At 32.5% G+C, this 24,903-nt stretch overlaps 4 protein-coding genes and 1 long non-coding RNA gene across 6 annotated transcripts; 2 read left to right on the top strand and 3 right to left on the bottom strand.

Annotated features, from left to right (window-relative positions):
* The first annotated feature begins 531 nt into the window (after window positions 1-531).
* Window positions 532-4,426, top strand: LOC105804445 (uncharacterized). The gene is made up of 10 exons (XM_012637075.2): window positions 532-721; window positions 1,112-1,357; window positions 1,463-1,667; window positions 1,759-1,849; window positions 1,955-2,100; window positions 2,617-2,860; window positions 2,975-3,079; window positions 3,151-3,333; window positions 3,476-3,680; window positions 3,766-4,426. Exons 2-10 carry the CDS (start codon window positions 1,132-1,134, stop codon window positions 4,293-4,295), a joined length of 1,935 nt encoding a protein of 644 aa, XP_012492529.1. The 5' UTR covers window positions 532-721; window positions 1,112-1,131; the 3' UTR covers window positions 4,296-4,426.
* Window positions 4,427-7,450: 3,024 nt separating this feature from the next.
* Window positions 7,451-10,756, top strand: LOC105804446 (uncharacterized). Of its 2 annotated transcripts, none has more exons than XM_012637076.2 (10): window positions 7,451-7,580; window positions 7,977-8,229; window positions 8,321-8,525; window positions 8,598-8,688; window positions 8,772-8,917; window positions 9,009-9,252; window positions 9,325-9,429; window positions 9,505-9,687; window positions 9,764-9,968; window positions 10,056-10,756. In XM_012637076.2, exons 2-10 carry the CDS (start codon window positions 7,998-8,000, stop codon window positions 10,541-10,543), a joined length of 1,899 nt encoding a protein of 632 aa, XP_012492530.1. In that variant the 5' UTR covers window positions 7,451-7,580; window positions 7,977-7,997; the 3' UTR covers window positions 10,544-10,756. The 2 variants fall into 2 exon arrangements, with proteins under 2 accessions (XP_012492530.1, XP_052479839.1); XM_052623879.1 differs by lacking the exon at window positions 7,451-7,580 and adding an exon at window positions 7,622-7,693.
* Window positions 10,757-10,795: 39 nt separating this feature from the next.
* On the bottom strand, window positions 10,796-12,113 carry LOC105804448 (uncharacterized). Its single transcript, XR_001136980.2, has 2 exons — window positions 11,514-12,113; window positions 10,796-11,232 (listed from the first exon to the last, which is right to left on the bottom strand). It is a non-coding gene; the product is annotated as an uncharacterized LOC105804448 (long non-coding RNA).
* A 1,934-nt stretch (window positions 12,114-14,047) lies between these two features.
* Window positions 14,048-16,626, bottom strand: LOC105804447 (uncharacterized). Its single transcript, XM_012637077.2, has 2 exons — window positions 15,980-16,626; window positions 14,048-14,940 (listed from the first exon to the last, which is right to left on the bottom strand). Exons 1-2 carry the CDS (start codon window positions 16,151-16,153, stop codon window positions 14,584-14,586), a joined length of 531 nt encoding a protein of 176 aa, XP_012492531.1. The 5' UTR covers window positions 16,154-16,626; the 3' UTR covers window positions 14,048-14,583.
* Window positions 16,627-16,860: 234 nt separating this feature from the next.
* LOC105801193 (uncharacterized) lies at window positions 16,861-21,400 on the bottom strand. Its single transcript, XM_052623589.1, has 3 exons — window positions 21,391-21,400; window positions 20,663-20,752; window positions 16,861-19,154 (listed from the first exon to the last, which is right to left on the bottom strand). The coding sequence occupies exons 1-3, from the start codon at window positions 21,398-21,400 to the stop codon at window positions 17,035-17,037; spliced, it is 2,220 nt and encodes a 739-aa protein (XP_052479549.1). The 3' UTR covers window positions 16,861-17,034.
* Between the last annotated feature and the right edge of the window lie 3,503 nt (window positions 21,401-24,903).

The raw sequence follows: 24,903 nt of genomic DNA, 5'->3' as shown, positions 1-24,903 counted from the left end.
TAGAGAAATCTTTTATCAAATAAATTTTAGCACTTCGTAATTTTCTTACAAAATAATTTTTAATCATACATGTCCTCGTCGGATTTACAATTTAAAATCAAAGTTAATCAAATTAAGATAATATTCGTGTTTAATCTAATACTTAAAAGAAGTTGTTTCCCATAAATTTAAAATCACAGGTTCAGGCTTGAAGAATTCACAAAGTGTTTTAATTGTTATCGTTAACGTTACGGAAACTAAGAGAAACAAACACTATAATAGAAAATTATTTAAAATTTCTTAAAAGATAATGATGATGATTTGGGTTATATAATATGCAGGCCCCATTAAAATACTTTATTTTCGATTTGATTACCTGCGGTGCTGAGTCACATCTCCATTTTTCCATTTCATGATTCCAACAATTTTTATTTTTATTTTTTATTTTCTAAGGGAAAAAAAATAAGGAACTGTTTGGAGTTTTGACTTTGGATGTACGATCACATAAGATAAAAATATATTCAATGCACGAACCTGTTTAAATCCGAGTGAATCCTTAATCAACAAATATGGGAGTTGGAATTTTGATGGAAGTTGGTAGCAATCTTTTTATAAATACCACCTTTTCCAAGTTTGATTTCCCAAAGAGTCAGCTACATGACATTTTGATTAGTCTCTTCCTTAATCTTTCTGTTTGTGTCTCTTTTCAAGGAGCAGAAGCCATTGGAATTCTGGGTTTTCTGTATGTTCTTCTAACTTATGAACTCTCTTCATTTTCACTTTGCATGATAATCTGTTTGCATTGTGTTCGATATTTCGCTATGCCGTGTTGTCAAAATCCAAGAAAATATTCATGTTGCTTTGATCTTTTTTCTTCTCTTGGAAACCATTCATGTGTACTTGCAAATATTATCACATAGAAAACAACCCTCAAAACTTCAACTACTTATGATTGAATTGCTTTTGCTCAATTCAAGATGTAGTTTCCATTGCATTTTTGGGTTATTTTGAGCTATTTCATAAATGGGTTCTCTGCAATTCTTGGTCCCACTGTTTCAAGTACTCATAACTGAATGTTTTGAGCTGTTCCATATATTGCTTCATGGATTGATGCTTATTCTTTAATTTGCAGGAAATTGGAAGAAAATCAGAATGGCAAGATCAAGAGTTCCCATCTTAATAATGGGAGTTGTGCTTTGGTGTTGCTTGACAACCCCAGCAAAAGCAGAATATATGAAATACAAAGATCCAAAACAACCTATACCTGTTCGAATCCAGGACTTGTTGGATAGGATGACATTAGAGGAAAAAATAGGACAGATGGTCCAAATCGAACGCGAAGTTGCTTCAGCCGAGGTGATGAAGGAGTATTTCATTGGTAAGCAACATCCATCACACTCTTCTTTGACAAATTGTACCAAATTAAGCAATTTTTGAGTAAGGCATACTCAAAAGTAAAAAAGGGTATCTTTTGCTTTGACAGGAAGTGTATTGAGTGGAGGAGGGAGTGTCCCAGCTCCTCAAGCTTCTGCAGAAACTTGGATAAACATGGTCAATGACTTTCAAAGAGGTAGTTTATCAACCCGATTAGGAATTCCGATGATTTATGGGATTGATTCTGTTCATGGGAACAACAATGTTTACAAGGCAACTATTTTTCCTCACAACATTGGTCTAGGTGCAAGCAGGCATGTAGATGCGCTTTAGCTGTTTGGGTTTATTCTTTAATATGGTTCTACATTTCTACATCCTTGCTGAATTATTTTTCTTATAAACCAGGGACCCTGAACTAGTTAAGAAAATTGGGGCTGCAACAGCACTTGAAACCAGGGCAACTGGCATTCCATATGCTTTCGCACCTTGTATAGCGGTAGCTTTCATTTGCCTTTTCCTGTTACATTTTTATCTTTGGGGATGTATGAACTTCTTATGATGGTATATAATGAAGCAAATTTAACTAGTAAACTTTGAACAGGTGTGTAGAGATCCAAGATGGGGTCGATGTTACGAAAGTTACAGTGAAGATCCCCAGATTGTTCAAGACATGACAGACATTATACCTGGATTACAAGGAGACATCCCTACTGACTCTCCTAAGGGAGTTCCATTTGTTGCTGGAAAGTAAGCAGTTTTCACAAACTACACATGTTCAACTCAATTTCACATTTAAGAGATCATCTTATTTTACATAGTTAACTGTATATAACAAGAAGTCATGCCATAAATTATTGTACCTCTATTTTTGAAAGGGAAAAACTAATGTTGTGTAAACTGAATTCTACTTCTTATAAAGAGAAAACAAAAGTAGAAATATAGTCCCCACTTGCATCCACAATACAAAGTTTGAATGCCTCATGTAATTAACTTGGTTGGTCTTACTTCTTATCCACAACATATGTAGGGGGTTCCAAGCATTTATTGCTCTTTAAGAAGGAACCTATAGATACCTATACTTTCTTATTCTAAGCTTTTAATGATAGATTGAAATCATTTAAATAAGAGGTTATTATGTTTTAATGTTGGTGTATTACTTTATTTTTATGTGAAATATCATACTCCAACTTTCTAATTGCAGAATTTATGCAGCCTGTAAAAGTCGAAACCAATTTGTTAAGTTTTTCTCCCTGTGGTATGCAGGAACAATGTAGTGGCTTGTTCTAAGCACTATGTAGGTGATGGTGGAACAACCAAAGGCATAGATGAGAACAACACAGTGATAGACTGGCAAGGTTTGCTCAGCATTCATATGCCAGCTTACTATACTTCAATTATGAAAGGTGTTTCAACAGTCATGATCTCCTATTCAAGCTGGAATGAGATTAAAATGCATACTAATCGTGAGTTAATCACGGGTTTCCTCAAGAACACACTTGGTTTTAAGGTATAACTGTTTCTCATAGCACCAAAAAATAAAAAGTTCGAGTAACATAGGCCCACCAACATCGCTTTTCAAAAGAACCGGGGAGCATAACATAGATTCTGCACATTGTTTCAGGGGTTTGTCATCTCGGATTGGGAAGGTCTTGATAGGATAACATATCCACCACACGCAAACTATTCATATTCAATTCAAGCTGGAATTCATGCGGGCATCGACATGGTTAGAGTTCATTTTTCTTGTGTTTTTAAAGTGTTGGATGTACTTATAATAATAATGTGAACTAATCGCAGGTCATGGTTCCGTACAACTATAAAGAATTCATAGATGGGCTAACCTTCCATGTGAAAAACAATGTCATCCCCATGAGCCGCATTGATGATGCAGTAAGGAGAATTTTGCGAGTTAAGTTTGTAGTGGGACTATTTGAGAACCCACTCGCTGATAATAGCTTGGTTGACCAACTAGGAAGTCAGGTTAGTTTATTAGCTATGTTTAATTGTATGGAACTGGTTATTCTTGGGGATTTGCTGGACCATACAAATCATTGGCCTGGTTTTTCAGCTTTAAAGATTAAGATTATTATAATGTCGTAACTTTTCCGAACCAATCCAACAGGAACATAGAGAGTTGGCTAGGGAAGCAGTGAGAAAATCGCTTGTTTTGCTGAAGAATGGGCAATCTTTGAATCAGCCATTGCTTCCCCTACCTAAGAAGACCTCAAAAATACTAGTTGCAGGTAGCCATGCCGACGATTTGGGTTATCAATGCGGTGGATGGACAATGGAGTGGCAAGGATTTAACGGCAACAACCGTACAATTGGTATTTCTCAGCCCTGTGCCAATATATTCCTAGCGTTTATAAACCTTAAAGCATTAGCCATTACAATGACTCTTGTTACCAACAGGTACAACAATCCTAGCTGCCATCAAGAACACGGTTGATCCAATCACCAATGTCGTATACAAGGAGAATCCCAACGCAGAGTTCGTCAAGTCCAACAACTTCTCCTACGCCATTGTGGTAGTAGGGGAACATCCGTATGCAGAAACAGATGGTGATAGCATGAATTTGACAATTGCAGACCCTGGTCCAACCACGATCAGAAATGTGTGTGGAGCTATGAAATGCGTTGTTATCATAATATCCGGTCGCCCCGTTGTAATCGAACCTTATCTTGCCTCCATAGATGCTCTTGTCGCCGCTTGGTTACCTGGTACCGAGGGACAAGGTGTTGCAGACGTTGTATTTGGTGATTATGGTTTTACAGGCAAGCTTCCTCGTACATGGTTCAAAACGGTCGATCAACTGCCGATGAACGTCGGGGATCCGCATTATGATCCTCTCTATCCATTTGGGTTTGGCATTACTACTGAACCAACTACAAGGCAAAGCGATGACAATCCATTCTTAAGTATTTCATCTTATTTCAATTAATTTTCATTTGTTATACAACTAGCTTTGAATTTCAGTAATTCTTTATATATGTTTATATATATATAGTAAGATATTTTATAGGAAAAAAAATGTAAAGTCTCAATACTATTAGTAAAGTCAGATTTTCAACATTTGATATGTATTATTAATTAAAAATATTTTCCTTCCATTTATTCTTTAGTATGATTAAAAAATTTATAAGTACAAAATATCTTTAAAAAATTAATTCCTTATATTAAATTCGCATTAAATTGAGTTCATGTCCTTAACAAAAAAAAAATCAATTAAGTCGTTCGTTAACAGCTTTTTGTCTTTAACCATATTAACCATTAAAATCAATTGACGGACTAATCAAATAGTGACACATGGTAGTTTATAGTTTAATCTTATAGTTTCTCATTAAAAATATATAAAAATCATTAAAATGATTAAAAATCATAAAAATATTAAAATTTATATAATATTATAAAATTATAAAACTTATCAATATTATAAAAGTTATAACAAATTATAATTTTTATAAAATTAATAAACATATTTAAAATAGTTAAAATTTTATAATAAACTATAAAAATCTTAAATAATTACAAATAATAGAAAAAAGCCATTTAAAATTCCTAAAATCATAACGAACACATGAGATTTGACCAATCGCTAGATAATGAGAATAGTCATTAAATCGTTAGAGTCTTTTTCATATTAATAAAATATTTTAATCTTCCACAAATAAATCGATAATTGTGGAACCCTCCTTTTATTAATAAAATTATTATTATTTTTAAAAAATTATCTCTAAATTTTTAGGTATAGTAGTTTGTATACTGAAAAATTGAAAATTGTTAGCTAAGTATTGTATGATATAGAAAGTGTTTTCGGTATAATTAGATCCTACCAAACCAAAATTTCGTTACTTAATAATTGTAAGCATTAGCATATATCAAGATGAAATATTTTAATCAAAGTTTTAAAACTAAACTAATGACCAAACTGGTTAGGTCCCTAGTTCACTGATTCGATCAGTTTGATTAGTCCATCCAATTCAATTAAAAAATTTATTAATTTTTAAAAAAATAAAATATTAAAAAAATCCTATTCAACAGGTCTGTATCAATTTCTGAGTCAATCAATCAAATAGCTTTTTCCAAATTAATACCATTACCAATTCTTGATCCAACTGGTCAAATCGATTAATCCGGTCCTATTCAAATAACATTGATTTTAATGACTATTTCTTTTATCCAATTATTGGTCTAATGTCGTGTTTATTTTGATTTTAGGGTTTAATTTCCAAAATGAGGATCTAATAAATATTTTTTTATGATTTTTATATATTTTTAATATCTTATAATTTTATTCAAAAATATATTTTTATTTATAATTTATTAGAACTTATTATGATTTTTATAAGTTTTATAAGTAATGATAATTTTATAATTTGTATGATAATTTATTATAACTTTTTAGAATTTTTATAAGCTTTTATAATATTTATAAGTTTTGATGAATTCTTTATAAGTTTTAAATTTTTAAATATGTTTTAATTTTATTATTGTTATAATTATTTTTATAATTTATTAGAATTTTATAATGTTTATAAGTTTTATGAATTTTTTATAATTTTATAAGTTTATATAAATTTTAATATTTTATGTACTTTATAATTTTTATGAAAATATAAGATTAAACCAAAAGATGCCTCGCATCACCGTTTAATTGGTCTCTTAATTGATTTAAACGATCAATGTGATCAAAGACGAATATTGGTAGCAAAGGAACTTAAGTGATTTTTTTATTAACAACAAAGGCTCAATTGAGTACAAATTTAATTTAAGCTCTATTAAATTTTTTTTTTTTGTTATGGACCTTTTTATACATGTGAGCTATTAAAAAAAAAGACTAATTAGTAATTGGATGTAATGGTAAGGTACATTGTACTCCCAATGAAAGGATCGAGGTTCAAACTTTGAAAATGATATTATTGAGAGGGGCAACTACAAACTATAAAACGAACATAAATATAAATATACACGTTAAATTTACGTCATTCTTATTTTGTCTTTGTCTCTCCTTTCACTTTTCTAGAATCCTCTTATCAATTCTTTTTATTTTTGATTTTTTTTCTAACCTAAATTCAATCAACATTTGCGTAATATTTGGTATCCCAATTGCAAATTTCAACAAACCAAAAACGTTGCAAATGGATAAGAAAAATTGTAAATCCATACTATATATTAAAATTAAAAATGAAACTTTGGTTGGATTGATGTTACCAATAATCGGATTCCAACTTAATTACTAGATTACTAAAAGGTTTTGAGAGGGTGGTAGGGAGGACTTTAGAGTTAAAGAGAAAAAGGAAAAAGAAAAGACATCTTCATCCAAGTCGGCCATAAAGTCCTTAAAATGAGTTTACATGTAACGTATTTCAAAAGGAATACATTTTAAGAAATTCAATTGTTGTTTCCATTGGATATTTTCATTGCACCAACTTTTGTCACAATTGGAATCTCAAGAAGGTAAAATTTTATAATTTATATTGGATTTTTGTTGGGATTCTCAGCTTGGATTTTTCTCTGTTCTTCTTTTTTAAAATAAATAAGGGTCATTGTCGAGTTATTCTTTTTTTAATTTTCTATTTAGAATAAAATGAATAAAATTAAATTCAATATTTTCAAGTTACGAATAACACATGATTAAATGATATCGTTTTTGTTAACAAGCATCGTGAGGGTATTAATATCTTCCTCACACGTAGCTGAACTCTTGATCCCAAATTTCCTTTTTGTAGACCAAAAAGTTATCTTTTTAATCAATTTTAATTAGAATATTTTAAAATTTTATTAGAAAGATATGTTTTAGGTGACCAATCACACCCACTAAATTAAATGACCAAATATAGAATTAAATCATAGACTGATATTGGTTTATGATCTGATTTAGAAATCTGTTATGTAATGCTAATGCAAAAAATCGTAACTAATTTAGTGATAAACAAATTAATTGAAGTTCGTAAAAAAAAAGGTAAGAAAATAAATGATTGCTTATCTACCACATCATCTCTTTAACTGGAGAATCCGTGTTATTCGCTTGTTCTTTTACACGATTTAAAGCAACTACGAAACTCAGGATGTAAGACATATATAAATAAAAATTCTTGTTTTGTTTTCCAAACTACCCTGCTTTCCTTTTCAACATTATAATCCTTCTCTCTTTTCCAAACCACCATTTTCTGTATCTTCGTTTGTAGGCACTACCACACCATTATTGTATTTCTGGGATTTTCCTGTATGTTCCAGTTCTACCTTTCTTTTTCTTTTCTTGCATAATGTATGTATGAAGCTGATAAGTGCAATATCCATGGTGACATGCAAAACAAGCTTAGGATGTTTTTTTTATTGGTGAATTTTGGTTTTAAATTTTAGGGTGTTTTAGAAGTCTGAGTCTTTGTGGTGCATGTTTGGAGTCCTTTCTTTCTATTTGATCTTTTGATAAAGTAGTTATGGAGTATGATATGGATATTTGGATACTTTTCTTCAATCTTTTCTTTGTTTCTCCTTTTCAATAATCTTAGGTTTACTTAATAATTTATTTCAGAATATGTCATATGAATAACATAGATTGTCATAATATAGATTTTACCCTGAAACTGGGATTGTTAATTTTCTTGTTTCAATTTTGAAGGAAAATCATTGAAAGAGTAGAATGGAAAGACCAAGAATTGTTGGCATCCTTTTGATGGGAATCCTGGTTTGGTGCTGCATGGCAACTTCAGCAAATGCAGATACAAAAATGATCTATAAAGATTCAAACCAGCCGTATAATGTTAGAATCAAAGACTTGATGGGAAGGATGACATTAGAGGAAAAAATTGGACAAATGATCCAGATTGAGCGCAACGTTAGTTCACCTGAGGTCATGAGAAAGTATTTCATCGGTAAGCCTATCATCAATTTACTTTCATAATGTAATGATATTGCCCATGGACACCTCTAGACTCAAAGGGCGAATGAATTTGCATTTGGCAGGTAGTTTGTTGAGTGGAGGAGGGAGTGAGCCAACTCCACAAGCTTCACCGAAGGATTGGATCGACATGGTCAATGAATTTCAAAAGGGCTCATTATCATCCAGATTAGGAATTCCAATGATTTATGGGATTGATGCTGTTCATGGCCATAACAATGTCTACAAGGCAACCATTTTTCCTCACAACATTGGTCTCGGTGCTACCAGGCAAGTTTGAATACTTTCGCTAGCCATCACCTTATCAGAAATCGGAGGAAGTTCTCATTAATTTTGAACCAGGGATCCTGAACTAGTTAATAGGATTGGAGTTGTAACAGCTCTTGAAGTCAGAGCCACAGGCATTCACTATGTTTTTGCACCTTGTATTGCGGTAAACATTCCCGAACCACGTTAAATATTATCTCTTGTTTATGATTGGAACTTTTTAAGTGAATTGCATTATATATGGAGCAGGTATGTAGAGATCCGAGATGGGGTCGATGTTATGAAAGTTACAGTGAAGATCCCAAGATTGTTCAAGACATGACTGAGATTATACCAGGATTACAAGGACAAATCCCTTCTAGTTATCCCAAGGGTGTTCCATTTGTGGGTGGAATGTAAGCAAGTTATTATAAACAAGAACAACACATAATTGAGGCATGTTTAAGTAATATGAAAAGGTAAATTCATCTGTGCTTTGGTATCCAGGGAAAGTGTTGCAGCTTGTGCCAAGCACTATATAGGTGATGGTGGAACAACCAAAGGTATCAATGAAAACAACACAGTGATTGACAATAAAGGTTTGCTTAGCATTCATATGCCAGGCTACGTCAGTTCAATTAGAAAAGGTGTTGCAACAGTCATGATCTCCTATTCGAGCTTGAATGGAGTTAAGATGCATGCTAATTATGAGATGGTCACCAACTTCCTTAAAAAAAACCTTCGTTTCAAGGTACCAAAGCCTCTAATTTTACAACAATAAAAAGAAATCTTCTTATGCATGTATGTTGGGACATTGTTTCAGGGCTTTGTCATCTCAGATTGGGAGGGTATTGATAGAATCACTTCTCCACCCCATGCTAACTATACATATTCTATTGAAGCTTCAGTAAACGCTGGCCTTGACATGGTTAGTTTGTTAAGCAGTTTCATCCTTTTTTTTTCCCCTTTAAATGCTAATGGTCATTGTTTTTTAATCCTTCAGATTATGCTTCCATACAACTACACAGAATTTATTGATGGACTAACCTACCTGGTGAAGAATAATTTTGTTCCCATGAGCCGCATTGATGATGCAGTGAAGAGAATTTTGCTAGTTAAGTTCACGATGGGTCTGTTTGAGAACCCACTAGCAGATGAAAAGATCGTTGAGCAACTTGGATGTGAGGTTAGCCAACTAGCTTGGTTGCTTTCGATTACCAAGATGATTATAGTTTCCTGATTTTGCCTTACCAATTCAACAGGCACACAGAGAATTGGCTAGGGAAGCAGTGAGAAAATCACTTGTGTTGCTAAAGAATGGAAAATCTGCAGATGCTCCATTACTTCCCTTGCCTAAGAAGGCATCAAATATACTAGTGGCTGGTAGCCATGCTGACAATCTGGGTTACCAATGTGGTGGATGGACAATTAAGTGGATGGGATTTAGTGGAAACAACCTCACAACCGGTAATAAAATACTTTCATATTTATCCACTTGTTTCAATTTCCTGAAGAATCCTTAAGAATCTATGCAACTGACCTTTCCATAAACAGGTACTACAATCCTCACAGCCATCAAAAACACAGTTGAACCGACTACTAAAGTTGTATACAATGAAAACCCTGATGCTGAGTTTGTCAAATCCGGTGGTTTCTCATATGCAATTGTTGTAGTAGGGGAGCATCCATATGCAGAGACAAAAGGAGACAACTTAAACTTGACAATTCCTGAACCAGGGCCAAGCACAATCACAAATGTATGTGGAACTGTGAAATGCGTTGTGGTTGTAGTTTCCGGTCGTCCTGTTGTGATCCAACCTTATGTTGCCTCCATTGAAGCTCTTGTCGCTGCGTGGCTGCCAGGAAGCGAGGGTCAAGGAGTTGCTGATGTGTTGTTTGGTGATTTTGGCTTTACTGGCAAGCTTTCATTCACCTGGTTCAAGACTGTTGATCAGTTGCCAATGCATGTTGGAGATCCACATTATGATCCCCTCTTCCCATTAGGATTTGGCCTCACCACTCAACCAGCCAAAGCACAGTAGCCAATCTTTTCTATAAGTTACATCTACTTTCAAGTAGTTTGAAGCCATTTACAAACTACATTTATATTTTTTTCTATCCTAGTTTTGAATTTTTTTTATCTTATTTCTATATTATATGTAATTATTTATCTTTATCTTTAACTTTATAAGTAGAGGTTTTTGTTAATAAATCAAGTGGAGAGATTTCTTAAGCCTCCCATTACTTCAATACAAGAGTCCAACTATAGCATCTACTATTAGTAAAACTGAATATTGAAAAATAAATCTCATCAACTTTTCTTCTAAAGCTGCTTCAAATGATCACCTTCACATCAACAATTTCCATCTGTTCTCATCTATTCTAACACGAACTATTCATTATTATCATATTCTTCCAATTCTAAAGTTCCACAAATATTATACTGTAACTTCTAGCTGTCATCTTTGTGATACCCAATTGTTGCCCGGGGCCCAAAATCATTTGTACAGCCCAATAAACCAAATACATGCGGCCCAAAATAGCCCAATTTCATTCATTCAAGCCCAAATCTAGCCTAACCCAATTAACCTAATCCTAAGATGATCCTAAGAACCCTAATTTGCCCTGCGCCGTACATGCTCTCCACGTCGCAGTAACTTCCAGCGCCGCGCACGCCCCACGTCGTGGTAGTCCCGCACTTCGCGTGCTCTCCGCTCACACACGCACGCTCCTGCAAATCACGAACAACATCAGTTTGTATATACACACGAAATTTGTAAAAAAGGGTTCGGCTATAAAATGGCCAATCATTCTTTGTAACGGGGTTAGCAAATTTTGTACTGGAAAAAAACTGAAAAAGAAAATACAAGAAAAATAGAAGCAAGGATTTTGAAGGTGACAGATTTTATTTGTCTTTTCCTCTGTTCATTTTACTGTTTTTACTTTATTTTGTTTTTCTTTTGTTATCCTAAAACAAAAATAAATAAAGAGAAGAGGGAAAGGAGGACTTACCGTCGTCGGGCGCCCTCGTTCGTCGTTATCTGGTCGGAGTTGGGAGAACGGCAGAGAAAGGAAGGCTGAGGCACAAACAGTTGAAATGGCAGAGGAGTGGTGTTTTAGGGTTCCAAGTTTGGGCTTATATATGTCGTTAAACGACGTCGTTTGGGGCCTGTTTCAGTGGCCCCAAAACGGCGCCGTATTGCCTATGCCCGTGTGCGACCCGATCCGACCCGGGGAGGATCCGCTCATTTTTCTCAAATGGATAATTTGCGCAATTGATCCCTTTTGTTTTACAGTGCTTTAAAATTGTTTTTTATTTCTTTTAAATTAAGCAAAATATTTTATTACTGTTTCAATTTGGTTAGTGTTGCTGCGCAGCGTTTTGGAAGATGGGATTAATTTCCATTTTGATCCTCCTCATGTTGCGCGCAATTTAATTTAGTCCTTTTGAGTGTTTTAGATCTTTAAATTCAGCCTTTCAATTCTGTTTATTTTACAGTTTGATCCTTAATTGGTAGCTTTAGGTTTACTTTAGTTTTTTTTTTTTATATTACCGATATTGTTATTGCATTATTATTTTTATAATGTTATTTATTATTATTACATATATTTATGCACATATGTATCTTATTATATATATATATATATATATATTTTATTAACATATATACATATTTTTATTTTATTGTTATTATATTTATGCATATACACGCATATGTTTTATTATAATATATATGTATATATTTTAAATGTTCTTTAAATGAATACACATACATATTCTATTATTATTTTATTTTCTTAGGCTTTACATACATATACATACATACGTATATACATTATTATTTTATAATATTTATACATTTTCATATTTTTATAATCCTATATATATATATATATATTTCTTTTATAATATGCATATTTATACATTATTCAAATTATTATAAATATATTTTTCAAATGTTTTTATGTATATATTTTCATATTTTCATAATTTACTAATATATTATACTTTTACTTTTATTTTTTGTAAATGTATGAATATACTTTATATGTATTTTATTATTGTTTTTCATGACTTTTGAATTCATATATATATATATATATATGCACTAACATTTTGTAATACTTATGCATTTTCTTATTTCATATTCATACACATACTTGCAAAATTCACTTATATATCATTTATATATGTATTATATACATGTATAATTTAAATTAAAATATTTGTTTCATATTGCATTGTTTTTTAACACATTTTTAATTACATTTTGATTTTGTCAAAACATTAAAATCATTTTTTATGATTCAAAGGTTCTCAAAATAAAAAAACGATATTCAAAGTTAGGGATTTTCGAGGAAAATTGAGCCCAACGTATTGGGTTCCGATTTTCTTTGTTAATTCTAAATAACCGAGAATATTCGTTATTTAAAATTTATAAACAAAAATTATTTTCGAGAATTCAATATGTTATGTCTTAACGCATTGGGCATGACATATAGCTTCCTCGAAATGAAGATTTTCTTTAAAAAATTTAAAAAGCGATATTTAAAGTTCGGGAGTTTTGAGAAATTATACCCTAACGTATTGGGTCTCGATTTCTTTATCTAACTTGAACATTTGATTATCCGTTTCAGATTTCAACATTTGAGTTTAACCAAATCTTTTTAATTTTCGACATCAAGACATTAAATAATCAAATTCGGTACCGATTTTGGGCGTTACGAGGGTGCTAACCCTTCCTCGTGCGTAACCGACTCCTAAACCTATTTTCTCAAATTTCATAGACCAGATTTATCGGTGGCGACTCCAGTTTTATTTGTCGATAACTAAATTTTTGTTTTCAAAAAAATAGTTTATCAGTGATGGATATATGAACTCCTTGGGGAATCTAACATCTACGAGAGCATTGGATATATTATTATAAAGCAATACTGAAAATGTAAAACATACCAGTACATTGTGCTATGCCATCATCAGTCCATGTCTGCAATTACAGAGCAACTTCGCTGGTCTTGTTCTCAGCTTCTTTAATCTGCCTCAGGATTTCAGATTTTTTCTCAAGTTGGGCATCTAATATGGTATTAATTTTCTCAAACTGCTGCTTTAGCTTATTAAGATCTTAGCTTTTGTTCTTCCTCTCAAATTTTCTTTTCTTTTCTCACATTCATTGTATTTATCTTCGTCTTTCTTTTTGCCTTCCTTTGCTTTACCCTTTTGCTTCCCTTCCTCTACTTTACCTTCTGATTCTTTCCTGATATTTTCTATTGCTATTTCCCTGGAGGCTATGCCACTCATGCTTCACAACATTTTTTCCGGCTTCCTCTTTTTCTCCTCATCATCTGTTTCTTTTCTCTTCTTCTTCTCTTCTTTTTCTCTATCCTTGTGCTTTGCATCTTTATTATTTTTTGTCTTTCTTCTTATCCTTTGCTATCCTCTTTTTACCTTCTGATTCTTATCCTCTGTTTCTCATTCCGTAAATTCTGTTATATTTTCTTTGTTTTTGTTGCTTTGTAATTAAACGAGGGCGTTTTGGCTACGGGTATGTTATAACCGTTTAATGAGACGGCGTGTTTCATACCTCCAGTTGGCCATAACGGCCTCTAACTGAAAATCAAACTCTCTCTCTCTCCTCCCTCCCTCGTGTTTATCAGCAGAGGGAAGGGAATGGTTATGCAAACAATTATGGAATGAAAATTGCTTCTTTTTTCTTCCTCCTCATTCTCTGCCTTCTTCTTTCTCATTTTCTTTTTTATTTTTGGAATTCATCCTTAACAAAGGTATCAGAGCTTGGCGGTTCTCATAGCCGGTGAAGGGATTTCCACTCGCTTGCAAAAGGAGGTGACCTATCTTCAGTAGGAGATGACCAAATTGCAAACTAAGGTCTCCCGGTGGGATACTCATTTGGAGGAACGATTCAAGGGTTTTTAGGAGGATTTGAGGGGTGAGTTCAAGTCAGACCTTTAGGAGTTGTTTGAATAGTACTTGGGAAAGTTGACTGGTTCTTCAGGAGCTGGACCATCAATAGACAAAGGAAAAGGCGTATTGGAAGGGCCTCCACCATGTTTTCCCCCTAGGGAGTCATTGCCAACCCCTCATCGAGTGAGATTGGAATTTTGACCTCCTCAGCGCCAAGGTAGTATGGATGGATATTGTTTCACGATCCCACAAGCTGGAGTGCCCCCGGTTTGATGGCACTGACTTTCGAGGCTGGTGGCCCAAGTTAAAGCAGCACTTCGAGACTAAAAGAGTCGCAGTCAATTTAAAATGCAATTCTTCCTTCTCATGATTTGGCTCTACATCCTTCGCCTTGACTTTGAAATGCAATTCTTCCGTCTTCACCTTTCTTTCTCCATTGATTATCAATTCAGATGTATCTTGCGACTGTGAACCCTTTCCCACAAACTCAAACTTGAATGTAAAGCCTTCCTGAGTTTTCTGCAAATTCCTTGAAAGAAATGTGACGTGTGAATAAACAAGGACAAAATACAACCGTAAATGACGATGGAGTATAGGATTCATTAAAGAACACAGCAAGATGGTTGGTATCTTACAACTGCCGGCGTTACACATGATATCAATTCTAACACAGAATTTGTGATGGTAGCAGCAAATTGTTTCAATTTTCTAACACACAAAAACCCCGGAAATCCGTACTAATTCGATTCAACTGGAAAAAGTAACCTTACATTTCAAGCAATACAATAAAAGGACAAAAATGGTACTATAAAATGTGTTCATGACAAATCAATATAAGATTATTTTCAAACCATTATAATTTTCGTACTTCCAAGAATAAGGCTACTATGGACTGGAGACATATAAGTGCTTATAAGAAATGGACTTTAGATACCAGTAATATTTGTGAAACCCGGTGCGACATTGTGACCTTGCACCACTAGTAACACCATAAACAATGCTGCGATCAGATGCAGCCAACCCAGCCCCTCTCCGACCATCATGACAACTGCCACAACCAAGGACAAGCCATTACAACCTAATGTCACTGCCTCAAAATTGACCGAGCCACAATTGAGTCGACCTATGTAGTCCTTAGTACTCAAGCATGTTATTGTCATTTAGATATTCACCCAAATTATACACTAGACAGTCCAAATCATTTTCAGTATATTCATAAACATGAAATCTCTATTTATGAACCTGTAAGAATATTCAAATTATCTACAACAAGAAAACCAGCTTATGATGATGATTTAAAAGGAAAGAAACATATGCTTCCTGAAATGACCAAATGGATCATCCTCCTGAAATCTAAGCTATTATTATACAAATCAAGAAATACCCAGATTCTGTTTCCCATCAAAAATTCAAAAAAAGAAATCAAAACAACAAGCAATCAATAAAAATGAAAGCTTCATCTCAGCAAGCTGCCAAAAAAGAAAAAGAAAGATCTTGAAAAACCCAAAACCAAAACAAAAAAAAAGAAATGTAGAGATGTAGAGATGTATGTATGTACCTTGAATTTGCTAAGACAAAAGAGGAGTAGAAAGTTGTGGATGTGTTTAGAACACCTCCACTGGGGTGTTACTTTCAATCTCACTGCCATCTCAAGTTTTAACTGGAAGTTAGAGGTCCAGCGCATAGACTGGAACCCCAACAAAAGAATAATTGCTCCTTTAACCCCCTTCATATTTATTTTCCTTTTGAAGAATCTCTATTTTTTTAATATATATAAATTTAATTATTACTTAATATAACATAATTTTAATATATATATAGATATTATTTAGTATACATCTATTACGATTTTTTTCCTAATAATTTGATTTCTAATATAAGATAATTGTAATTATTGTTTAATACAGCATAGTTTTTAATATATATTATAATTTAATATAAATATCATTTTAATAATTTTTAATTATAATTTAACACAAATAAATTGAAAAAATGAAAGAGGGTTCATAAGTTAGAACATACAGAAAAGACTCAAAATTTCAATGGCTTCTGCTCCTTGAAAAGATACGAACAGAAAAATTAGCAGAACAAAGAATGCGATGACAGTTGTTACTAACAATCCTGATTATTTTTGTATACTAAAGGTCTCCTTTACATTATTTAAATCTCAAAGAGTCCAACACTGCTATTTGACATACTGCAAACTTAACCCTCATATTCACAAGTTTATGTCTATTTGACTCTCATTTAATGGGAGTTTGCAAGTGGCTACTTGACATGCTCTAGTTCAGTTTTAAAAGAGACATAATTCAATAAAGGCTCCAGGATCAACTTTTCTTCCAAGGATACATAAAATGATCATCTCCATATCAACAGTTCCATCAATGCTAACTGGAACGATTCATTATTATAAGATTCTTACAATTCCAAAGTCAAAAATTTTCACGCTGTAAATTTCTAGCTGTCATTTTCATATCAGAGTGATGGATATATGAACCTTTGGGAGAATCTATATTATCCATGTAAACATTATACATACTATTACAAAGAAAAAATGAGTGTGTAAAACATACTAGTACATAGTGCTATACCACAGTCGGTCCATGTATGCAATTACACAGCATCTTCATTGGTCTTGTTCTCAGCTTCATTAATCTGCCTTAGGATGTCTGCCTTTTTCTCAAGTAGGGCATTTATTTTGCTATTAATTTTCTCTAACCTCTGTTTCAGCTTACTAATATCTTTGCTTTTGTCCTTCCCCTCAAATTTTCTCTTCTTCTCACATTTATTGTTATCATCTTTCTCTTCTTTTGCTTTACCCTTTTGCTTCTCTTGGTCTCCTTCACCTTCTGGTTCTTTCCCAGTATCTTCTATTACAATTTCCCTGGAGGTTATGCCACTGTCACCCTTCACAACATTCTTTTCCACTTTGACTTTCTTCTTTTCCTCCTCGTCGATTTCTTTCTCTTCATCCTTGTACTTAGTATCTTTATCCTCTTCATCTTTCTTCTTCTCCTTCTTCTCTTCTTTCTCTTCACCTTCTACCTCATCCTTCTTCATTTCTTTCTTCTTCTCCTTTGCCTCTTTGTCTCTCTTCTTTTCTTTCTTTCCCTCTTCTAATTCTTCATCTTCTTCTACCTCATCCTTCTTTTTTTCTTTCTTCTTCTCCTTTGCCTCTTTGTCTTTCTTCTTTTCTTTATTTCCCTCTTCTAATTCTTCAGCTTCTTCTACCTCATCCTTCTTCTTCTTTTCTTTCTTCTTCTCCTTCGCCTCTTTGTCTTTCTTCTTTTCTTTATTTCCCTCTTCTAATTCTTCAGCTTCTTCTACCTCATCCTTCTTCTTCTTTTCTTTCTTCTTCTCCTTCGCCTCTTTGTCTTTCTTCTTTTCTTTCTTTCCCTCTTCTAATTCTTCATCTTCATCTACCTCATCCTTCTTCTTCTTTTCTTTCTTCTTCTCCTTTGCCTCTTTGTCTTTCTTCTTTTCTTTCTTTCCCTCTTCTAATTCTTCATCTTCATCTACCTCATCCTTCTTCTTCTTTTCTTTCTTCTTCTCCTTCGCCTCTTTGTCTTTCTTCTTTTCTTTCTTTCCCTCTTCTAATTCTTCATCTTCTTCTACCTCATCCTTCTTCTTTTTTTCTTTCTTATTCTCCTTCGCCTCTTTGTCTTTCTTCTTTTCTTTCTTTCCCCCTTCTAATTCTTCAGCTTCTTCTACCTCATCCTTCTTCTTCTTTTCTTTCTTCTTCTCCTTTGCCTCTTTGTCTTTCTTCTTTTCTTTCTTTCCCTCTTCTAATTCTTCTTCATCTTCTTCTATCTCATCCTTCTTCTTCTTCTCTTTTGCCTCTTTGTCCTTCTTCTTTTCTTTCTTTCCCTCTTCTAATTCTTCATCTTCATCTTCTACCTCATCCTTCTTCTTCTTTTCTTTCTTTCCCTCTTCTATTTCTTCATCTTCTTCTACTTTATCCTTCTTCTTTTCTTTCTTCTTCTCCTTTGCCTTCTTGTCTTTCTTCTTCTCTGTCTCTGTCACTTTCTCCTCTTCCTCTTCCTCTTCATCTTTCAGCTTCTTTTCTTTCTTTTTCTCCTTATACTTCTCGTTTTTCTTCTCTCTAGTCTTTTCATCTTCATCTAACTCATGATCCTTATCCTTGTGCTTCTTGTCTTTACTTTTCTCCTTCTCCTTGTCTTTCTTCTTCTGTTTCTTCTCATCTTTCTCTTCATCTTCTTCTCCCTCAACCTCTTTCTCCTTATGCTTCTTTCCTTTTTTCTTCTTCTTCTCTTCTTTCTCTTCATCTTCTTCTACCACCTCTTTATCCTCGTGTTTTCCTTCTTTCTTCATCTCCACCTCCTTGTCTTTTTTCTTTTTTTTCTCTGTGTTCTCATCATCTTCTTCATCTTTGTGCATCTTCTCCTTCTTCTCCTTTTTCTCTTTCCTTTTCTCCTCTTTATTCTTCATTTCTCCAATTTCACTATCCTTGTGTTTTTCCTTATCCTTCTCTTTATGTTTCTCCCCCTTATCCTCCTCCACTGATTTGGTCTTCAATTCAAGTTCGACCTCAGCCTTCCCTTCCTTCTCATGGTTTGGCTCCATATCCTTTACCTTCGCTTTGAAATGCAGTTCTTCCTTCTTCACCTTTTTTCCTCCGCTAACAATTGATTCAAATGTACCTTGCAACTCAGAACCCTTTGCCACAAATTGAAACTCGAATGTAAGTCTTCCCTGATTTTTCAGCAAATTCCCTAAAAAAGATGCCAGATATAAATAAGCACGGACAAAATACAACCAAACATGAACAGACTATAAGATTCATTAAAAGACACAACATGATGGTAGGTATATTACAACTACTGGCATTACATATAAAAGCAAGTTTAGCACAAAACTTCTGATAATAGAAGCATGATGTTCAAAATTTCAAACATAAAAGTGATCCGGCTTTTATGCAAGGATGAATTTGTGCCCTTCAAGTAACTTGATTCCGTATACTTCCACTACAATCATATGCTAATAGAAGGAATAAACAGACAGAGAAAAATAAACCACAACGAAACCCAAAAAAAGTTGTACTAATTTGATTCAATGGAATGAGAAAACTGACATTTCAAGCAAATATAATAGCAGGAAAAACAGTGGTAGCATAAAAGGTTTCAATGATAAATCAACACAAGTTTTTCCGTACCCTTGGCATTTTCTTACTCCCTATACCTACTTTACTTCCAAGAAGAAGGTTAATATAGACTGGTGAAATACGCATGCGTATAAGAAATGGATTTAGATATAAAAAACATTTGCCAAACCTGGTGCGACATTGTAACCTTGCACAATTAACACACTATACTACTGCAGGGAGCAGAAACTCCACTGCTACCAGATTCAGCCACTCTCCAATCATCATTACAACCCCTACAACCTAGAGGACAAGCCATTACAACCAGTTGCCGCTACCCTCAAGATCGACCGAGTCACAATGGAGTTGACCTTTGTAATCCTTACTCAAGCATGTTATCGTAAATTCCATGTTTAAAACAACAGACACAGATATTCACCCACATGATACACTAAACAGTCCAGATCTTAATCACTATATTCATCAACATGAAGGTATTTAAAGAAAAACACAAGTTATTGAAATCCATATTTATCATTTATCCAATCTGTAAGAATCCAAATGATCTAAAATAGAACAGTTGTTGTCCTAGAACAAGCTTAACTAATGCTATTGTTAACACTTTTGCCTCCCAAGAAATTCCCAATTTCCTTATTCTCAGTGATATAACTCGAATTATTGTAAGAAGGAAGAAATTAAGAAGTTGCTGCTAGACCAATACAAAGGAACAGTTTTATGAAGATGATTTAAAGGGAATGAAAGAGAAGCACATGCTTCCTGAAATATATTGATCATCTTCCTTAAATCTAAACTATAATTATGCTATTAGCCAAAAGAACAATAGAACTTGTTATTCGTTCTTGGAGGAGTATCTACAGATCACTTCACAAACCAAGAAAAAAACCCAGATTCAATTTCGGATCAATAAAAATGGAACCTTTATACTAACAAGCAGTCAGAAAAAGAAATGGGTGGAATAGATAAACAAGAAAGATGTTGAAACATCCAAAAACCAAATCCAGAGAGGTATGTACCTTGAATGGCTAAGAGGGGCAGATGCCCAGTAGTTTTCTTTTTGTTGTTTAAGGACAGAAACAGAAGTGGGTGGAGTTATGTAGGAAGTGGGAAAGGTTCACATACTCAATTTATAGCAGGCAGTTGGATAGATTGTTCCACCCGCCAAGGATCCAAAGCATAGCTGGCACACGCAATGGACACAAAGACTTAAGCCTTAAGTTCCAGATAGAAAGAGGGGTCAAGTCAGTAGAAGGGATGACATGACAAAATAAAGAAATATAAAATAAACAAAAATGGAGTTATAAGCCTCAAGAGATTCCAGATCTTCATAAATATAAAAATAAAAGAGATTATACATTTTTTATAAATACTAGAATGACCAAATGAGCACCCAGCTTACGCGGGGTTCTACCTTCTTATATATATTATAATTTTAATTAATTAATAGCAAATAGTTTTTATTAAATTTTTATCTTTAAAATTTAATCGTATGATTATTAATATTAGAGCTGTCCATGGGCCAGGCTGGGCCGGGCCCGGAAAAATTTTTTGGCCCGACTCGTAGGCCCGGGCCCGGGCCCGGCCCGAAATATGGGCCTGAAATTTTACCCAGGCCCGGCCCAGGAAAAAAAAGAGTAAGCCCGAGCCCGGCCCGGCCCGGCCCGATTTTTAATAAACACAAAAAAAATATTTTAAAAATTAAAAAAATAAAAATAAAAATATTTTTAAAGTATTTTAAAATTAAAAAATAAAAAAAATACATATTTATTATATTCGGGCCGGGCCGGGTCCGGGCCAAAAAAGTTGAGTCCGAGCCTGGCCCATTTTTTAAACTGGCCTCGTTTTTTTACCCAAGCCCATATTTCGGGCCTATACTTTTACCCGAACCCTCCCATATTTCGGACGGGCCGTCGGGCCGGGCCGGCCCGCCCGGCCCATGGACAGGTCTAATTAATATCTATGATGTTTTATTAATTATAAATTTAAATAATATTTAAAATTGGATACCAGTTTTATACTGACTTATGAATTATTCTATAGATCAATTATAGAATAAATATAAAAGATTAAATCATTATATAAATTAACTTATTTATAAAAAGAAATTCTGTGCGAATTGGCCATGCTGGATATGTAAATCATTCAATTCAAATTTAAAATGAGCATAATTGTATTTTAATTTGTCAATAATATCCTAAATTATTATGCGAGTCAAACATAAAACCAATTTTTATATGAATAGTTTAACATTAAAATGTAAATTTAAATATTTTTTAAACATAAATTTTATTATAGATTCTTGTTATATTTTTTATACAATGCTTAAAATTGCTCATAGTCCTCTCCAACTTTTAAATGGAAAAATAATATGTTTTAGTACACTCGAACTTACGTATTAATGTCTTGATAACAATGCAAATACCAATCAAACTATAACTTAATCAATATTATTCAAATATTTTAAATAGGTAATTGACCAAACTTTTTAGAAATATATAAGTAATTAAATTGAATAGATAAAAAAACTTAAAATGTAACATGAAAATATTAAAATAAATATCGATACTTAAAATATATATGATACCAATTATTAACTTAAAATTAATACAAAATTTTTTTTATCATTTCTTCATTTCCTCCACATTTTCTTTATTTTTCTTTTTTATTAGCCCTCCTCTCATTCTACGGTGTTTTCGTGTGTTTACTTTTTATTAGTAGTTATAGATTTGGATGAGGTTAAAATATGTTATAAGCATTTTTATTTTTTATAAATTTGAAAATTAGCTCTTGTAGTTTTATTTTTTGGAATTTAGTTCCTTTATTTTGCTGATTTCATAATTTAGATCCAATTGTTAATATTGTTAAATTTATTTTATTAAATCTAAGCTTATTACAATGCCATTCTTTTAGTTACATAACTACCAACTGAGTATTTTTTATTTCAAAATGTCACACCAAAATTCACAAAAAAATTTAACAAGGTTAATAATCAGACCTAAATTTTGAAATTAAAAAAATAAAAGACTAAATTTATAGAAATAAAATTATAGAGACTAAATTCTAAATTTGTGAAAAGTATTAGATTTATGGCATATTTTAACTTGATTATTAGGTTCTGTGGAGTTTATTATTAACTCCTAAAATTTCGTAGGTGGTTAAAAAAGTATAATTTTAAATGTAGTCCTCGACTTTTTTTTTGTCAATTTAGCTTTTATTAATTTTTAACTAAATTTAACCATTTGTGTTTCAAAAAGTGTCAAATAGCTTATTTTTAACAAAATGTCTACTAAAACATTTATTTTTTTAACAATGTTGGCATGGCAACTAACATGGAAATCGTGTGTAGTTCATGCTAACATGGTACAATTTATCTTATATGTCATGTCAACAAATAATTTAAAATTTATGATAAATTTAAAAAATAAAAATTAGCATAAAGCACATGTGAATTGTCATACGAGCTATCATGTTAAAAAATTTATGTTTTATTGTATTTGATGTTTTATATTTTTAATTTGCTTTATATAAAAATAATATATATAAAAATTAATACGGACAGGCCGAGCCAAGCTCGGATTTAGCATTTTTTATCCAAGTCGAGCTTGGGCAAAATTTTAGACCTATTTTTTGAGTCAAGCTAGGCCAATTTTATAAAATTTTACATATCGCCCGACCCATTATTAGGTCTAGGCACGACTTGCCCAAATAGCTTATTTTATAGTTTAAAAAATAGAAAAAATATTTCTATTTACATTTAATTATTAAAATATATCATATTAATTTTTTTACATTTTTACTATTCCGTTAAAATATGGTACTTATTTTTAAAAAGATTAATATATTATTTGGTACCTAAGCTTCTTTTGCCCACTTTGATATTAGAACTTGATGTTTTTTTCTTAATTTGGTATATAAAATTTCTTTTTGGTCCAATTTAATACATTACAACATGTAAGAATATTCAAACTATCTGAAACAAGAAAAACAGTTCCCCAATGCAACCCCAGCACTAAATTACCTTTGACAGATACACAAGACAATCAAGATCTTCTTCAACAGACAGTATTTATCAACATGGATGATTATCTCTACATTATTTCACAAGCCAAGAAAAGAAACCCAGATTCATTTTCCCCAATTAAACGATCAAAACAACTGATCAGTAAAAATCAAACCCTTTATATTAACAAGCTTTCAGAAAAATGAAATAAAGATCCAAAGGCAACATAATTAAAATGAAATCTAGAGATGTATGTACCTTTGACATGTTAAGACAGGCAGATGCAAAGGTTTTTTTTTTTTTTTAAGACAGAAGTAGATTTATGTAGGAAATGGGGAAGGTTCAATTGTTTTATATAAATATTTGATTGAGTCAGCCCGCCAATGATCCAAGGTAGTTGAAGGGATGAAAATGTTGAACGTTGAATAAGAGAAAATAGTAAGTAAATAAAAAGTTGGAGCCAGAGGATGAACCCCCCTTCTAGATCTTGATACGAAAAATATTAATTTAAAAATATATTATTATATATTTTTTACTTAATAGTTTTTATTTGTAAAATAAACTATTAATATACTAAATAATGTGCTTTTAATTCAAAAAATAATAATACTTTTTGCAAAAATATACGTTTAAAAATTCTAACTACCAAAATGATCTGTTAGTATAATTTTAAAAATTCCAATAAAATCAGTAAAATGATATATAATATATTTTATAAATTATTTTTTAATTTTAATTTTAATTTTATCAATTTTAATAATTTATATTGTAATATCAAATTCTAACAAAAAATTTATTTATTCATCTAAATAAAAGTCGATAAAGGAAAATGAGTATAGTTACGCGTATTATATTTCAAACAATAAAATGAAGGAAAAAAAAAACCCCACACCACTTGGTCATATATTTATAAACATTATCCTTCACATATGTGCAATATTAAATATATTTTATAAATCATGTAATTATAATTACAATAAAGGTTATAAAAATATTAAATAAAATTTATATTTAAAATGGGTTGAAAAAATAGCCTTGTACAAGCTGAATGCTTTGCTCCAACGTGGCGCCGCCCACAAATGAAGGTAACTAGGACAAATGTGTAAGTTAAAAAGAATCATTTTCAGACAAGGAAAATCAAAGTTTCGAGTTTCCGCGGACCTAACTCTAAAAGAGAAAGAATGTTCCTCATCTGAAACCGTGTCTAATCAACAATGGCCGTTAATCATCCATCAAACGAGGGACCTACAAATTTCAACGCCTATGATTAAATAAATTTCCTACAATTCACCGTACTTGATAATCTGTCTCCACGCTTTTTTAAAGTTTGCTTTTGCCATTCTTCTGAAACGGATCCCCACCT

The sequence above is a fragment of the Gossypium raimondii genome, chromosome 11, assembly GCF_025698545.1.
Source record: "Gossypium raimondii isolate GPD5lz chromosome 11, ASM2569854v1, whole genome shotgun sequence".
NCBI lineage: Eukaryota > Viridiplantae > Streptophyta > Magnoliopsida > Malvales > Malvaceae > Gossypium > Gossypium raimondii.
This window is presented reverse-complemented; position numbering and strand designations above follow the sequence as displayed.

What these genes read in the sequence shown, in the direction of transcription:
- LOC105804447 (XM_012637077.2), bottom strand. Translation starts at nt 16,153, where the DNA reads ATGAAGGGGGTTAAAGGAGCAATTATTCTTTTGTTGGGGTTCCAGTCT. An exon ending in TTTGTCTTAGCAAATTCAAG is followed by an intron (nt 14,941 to 15,979) that starts GTACATACATAC and finishes AGGAATTTGCAG; the next exon opens with AAAACTCAGGAAGGCTTTAC.
- LOC105804445 (XM_012637075.2), top strand. Translation starts at nt 1,132, where the DNA reads ATGGCAAGATCAAGAGTTCCCATCTTAATAATGGGAGTTGTGCTTTGG. An exon ending in ATTGGTCTAGGTGCAAGCAG is followed by an intron (nt 1,668 to 1,758) that starts GCATGTAGATGC and finishes CTTATAAACCAG; the next exon opens with GGACCCTGAACTAGTTAAGA. An exon ending in AGAACACACTTGGTTTTAAG is followed by an intron (nt 2,861 to 2,974) that starts GTATAACTGTTT and finishes ACATTGTTTCAG; the next exon opens with GGGTTTGTCATCTCGGATTG.
- LOC105804446 (XM_012637076.2), top strand. Translation starts at nt 7,998, where the DNA reads ATGGAAAGACCAAGAATTGTTGGCATCCTTTTGATGGGAATCCTGGTT. An exon ending in GTTCCATTTGTGGGTGGAAT is followed by an intron (nt 8,918 to 9,008) that starts GTAAGCAAGTTA and finishes TTTGGTATCCAG; the next exon opens with GGAAAGTGTTGCAGCTTGTG. An exon ending in TGGAAACAACCTCACAACCG is followed by an intron (nt 9,969 to 10,055) that starts GTAATAAAATAC and finishes TTCCATAAACAG; the next exon opens with GTACTACAATCCTCACAGCC.
- LOC105801193 (XM_052623589.1), bottom strand. An exon ending in AACTGCCTGCTATAAATTGA is followed by an intron (nt 19,155 to 20,662) that starts GTATGTGAACCT and finishes CATCTTTTTTAG; the next exon opens with GGAATTTGCTGAAAAATCAG.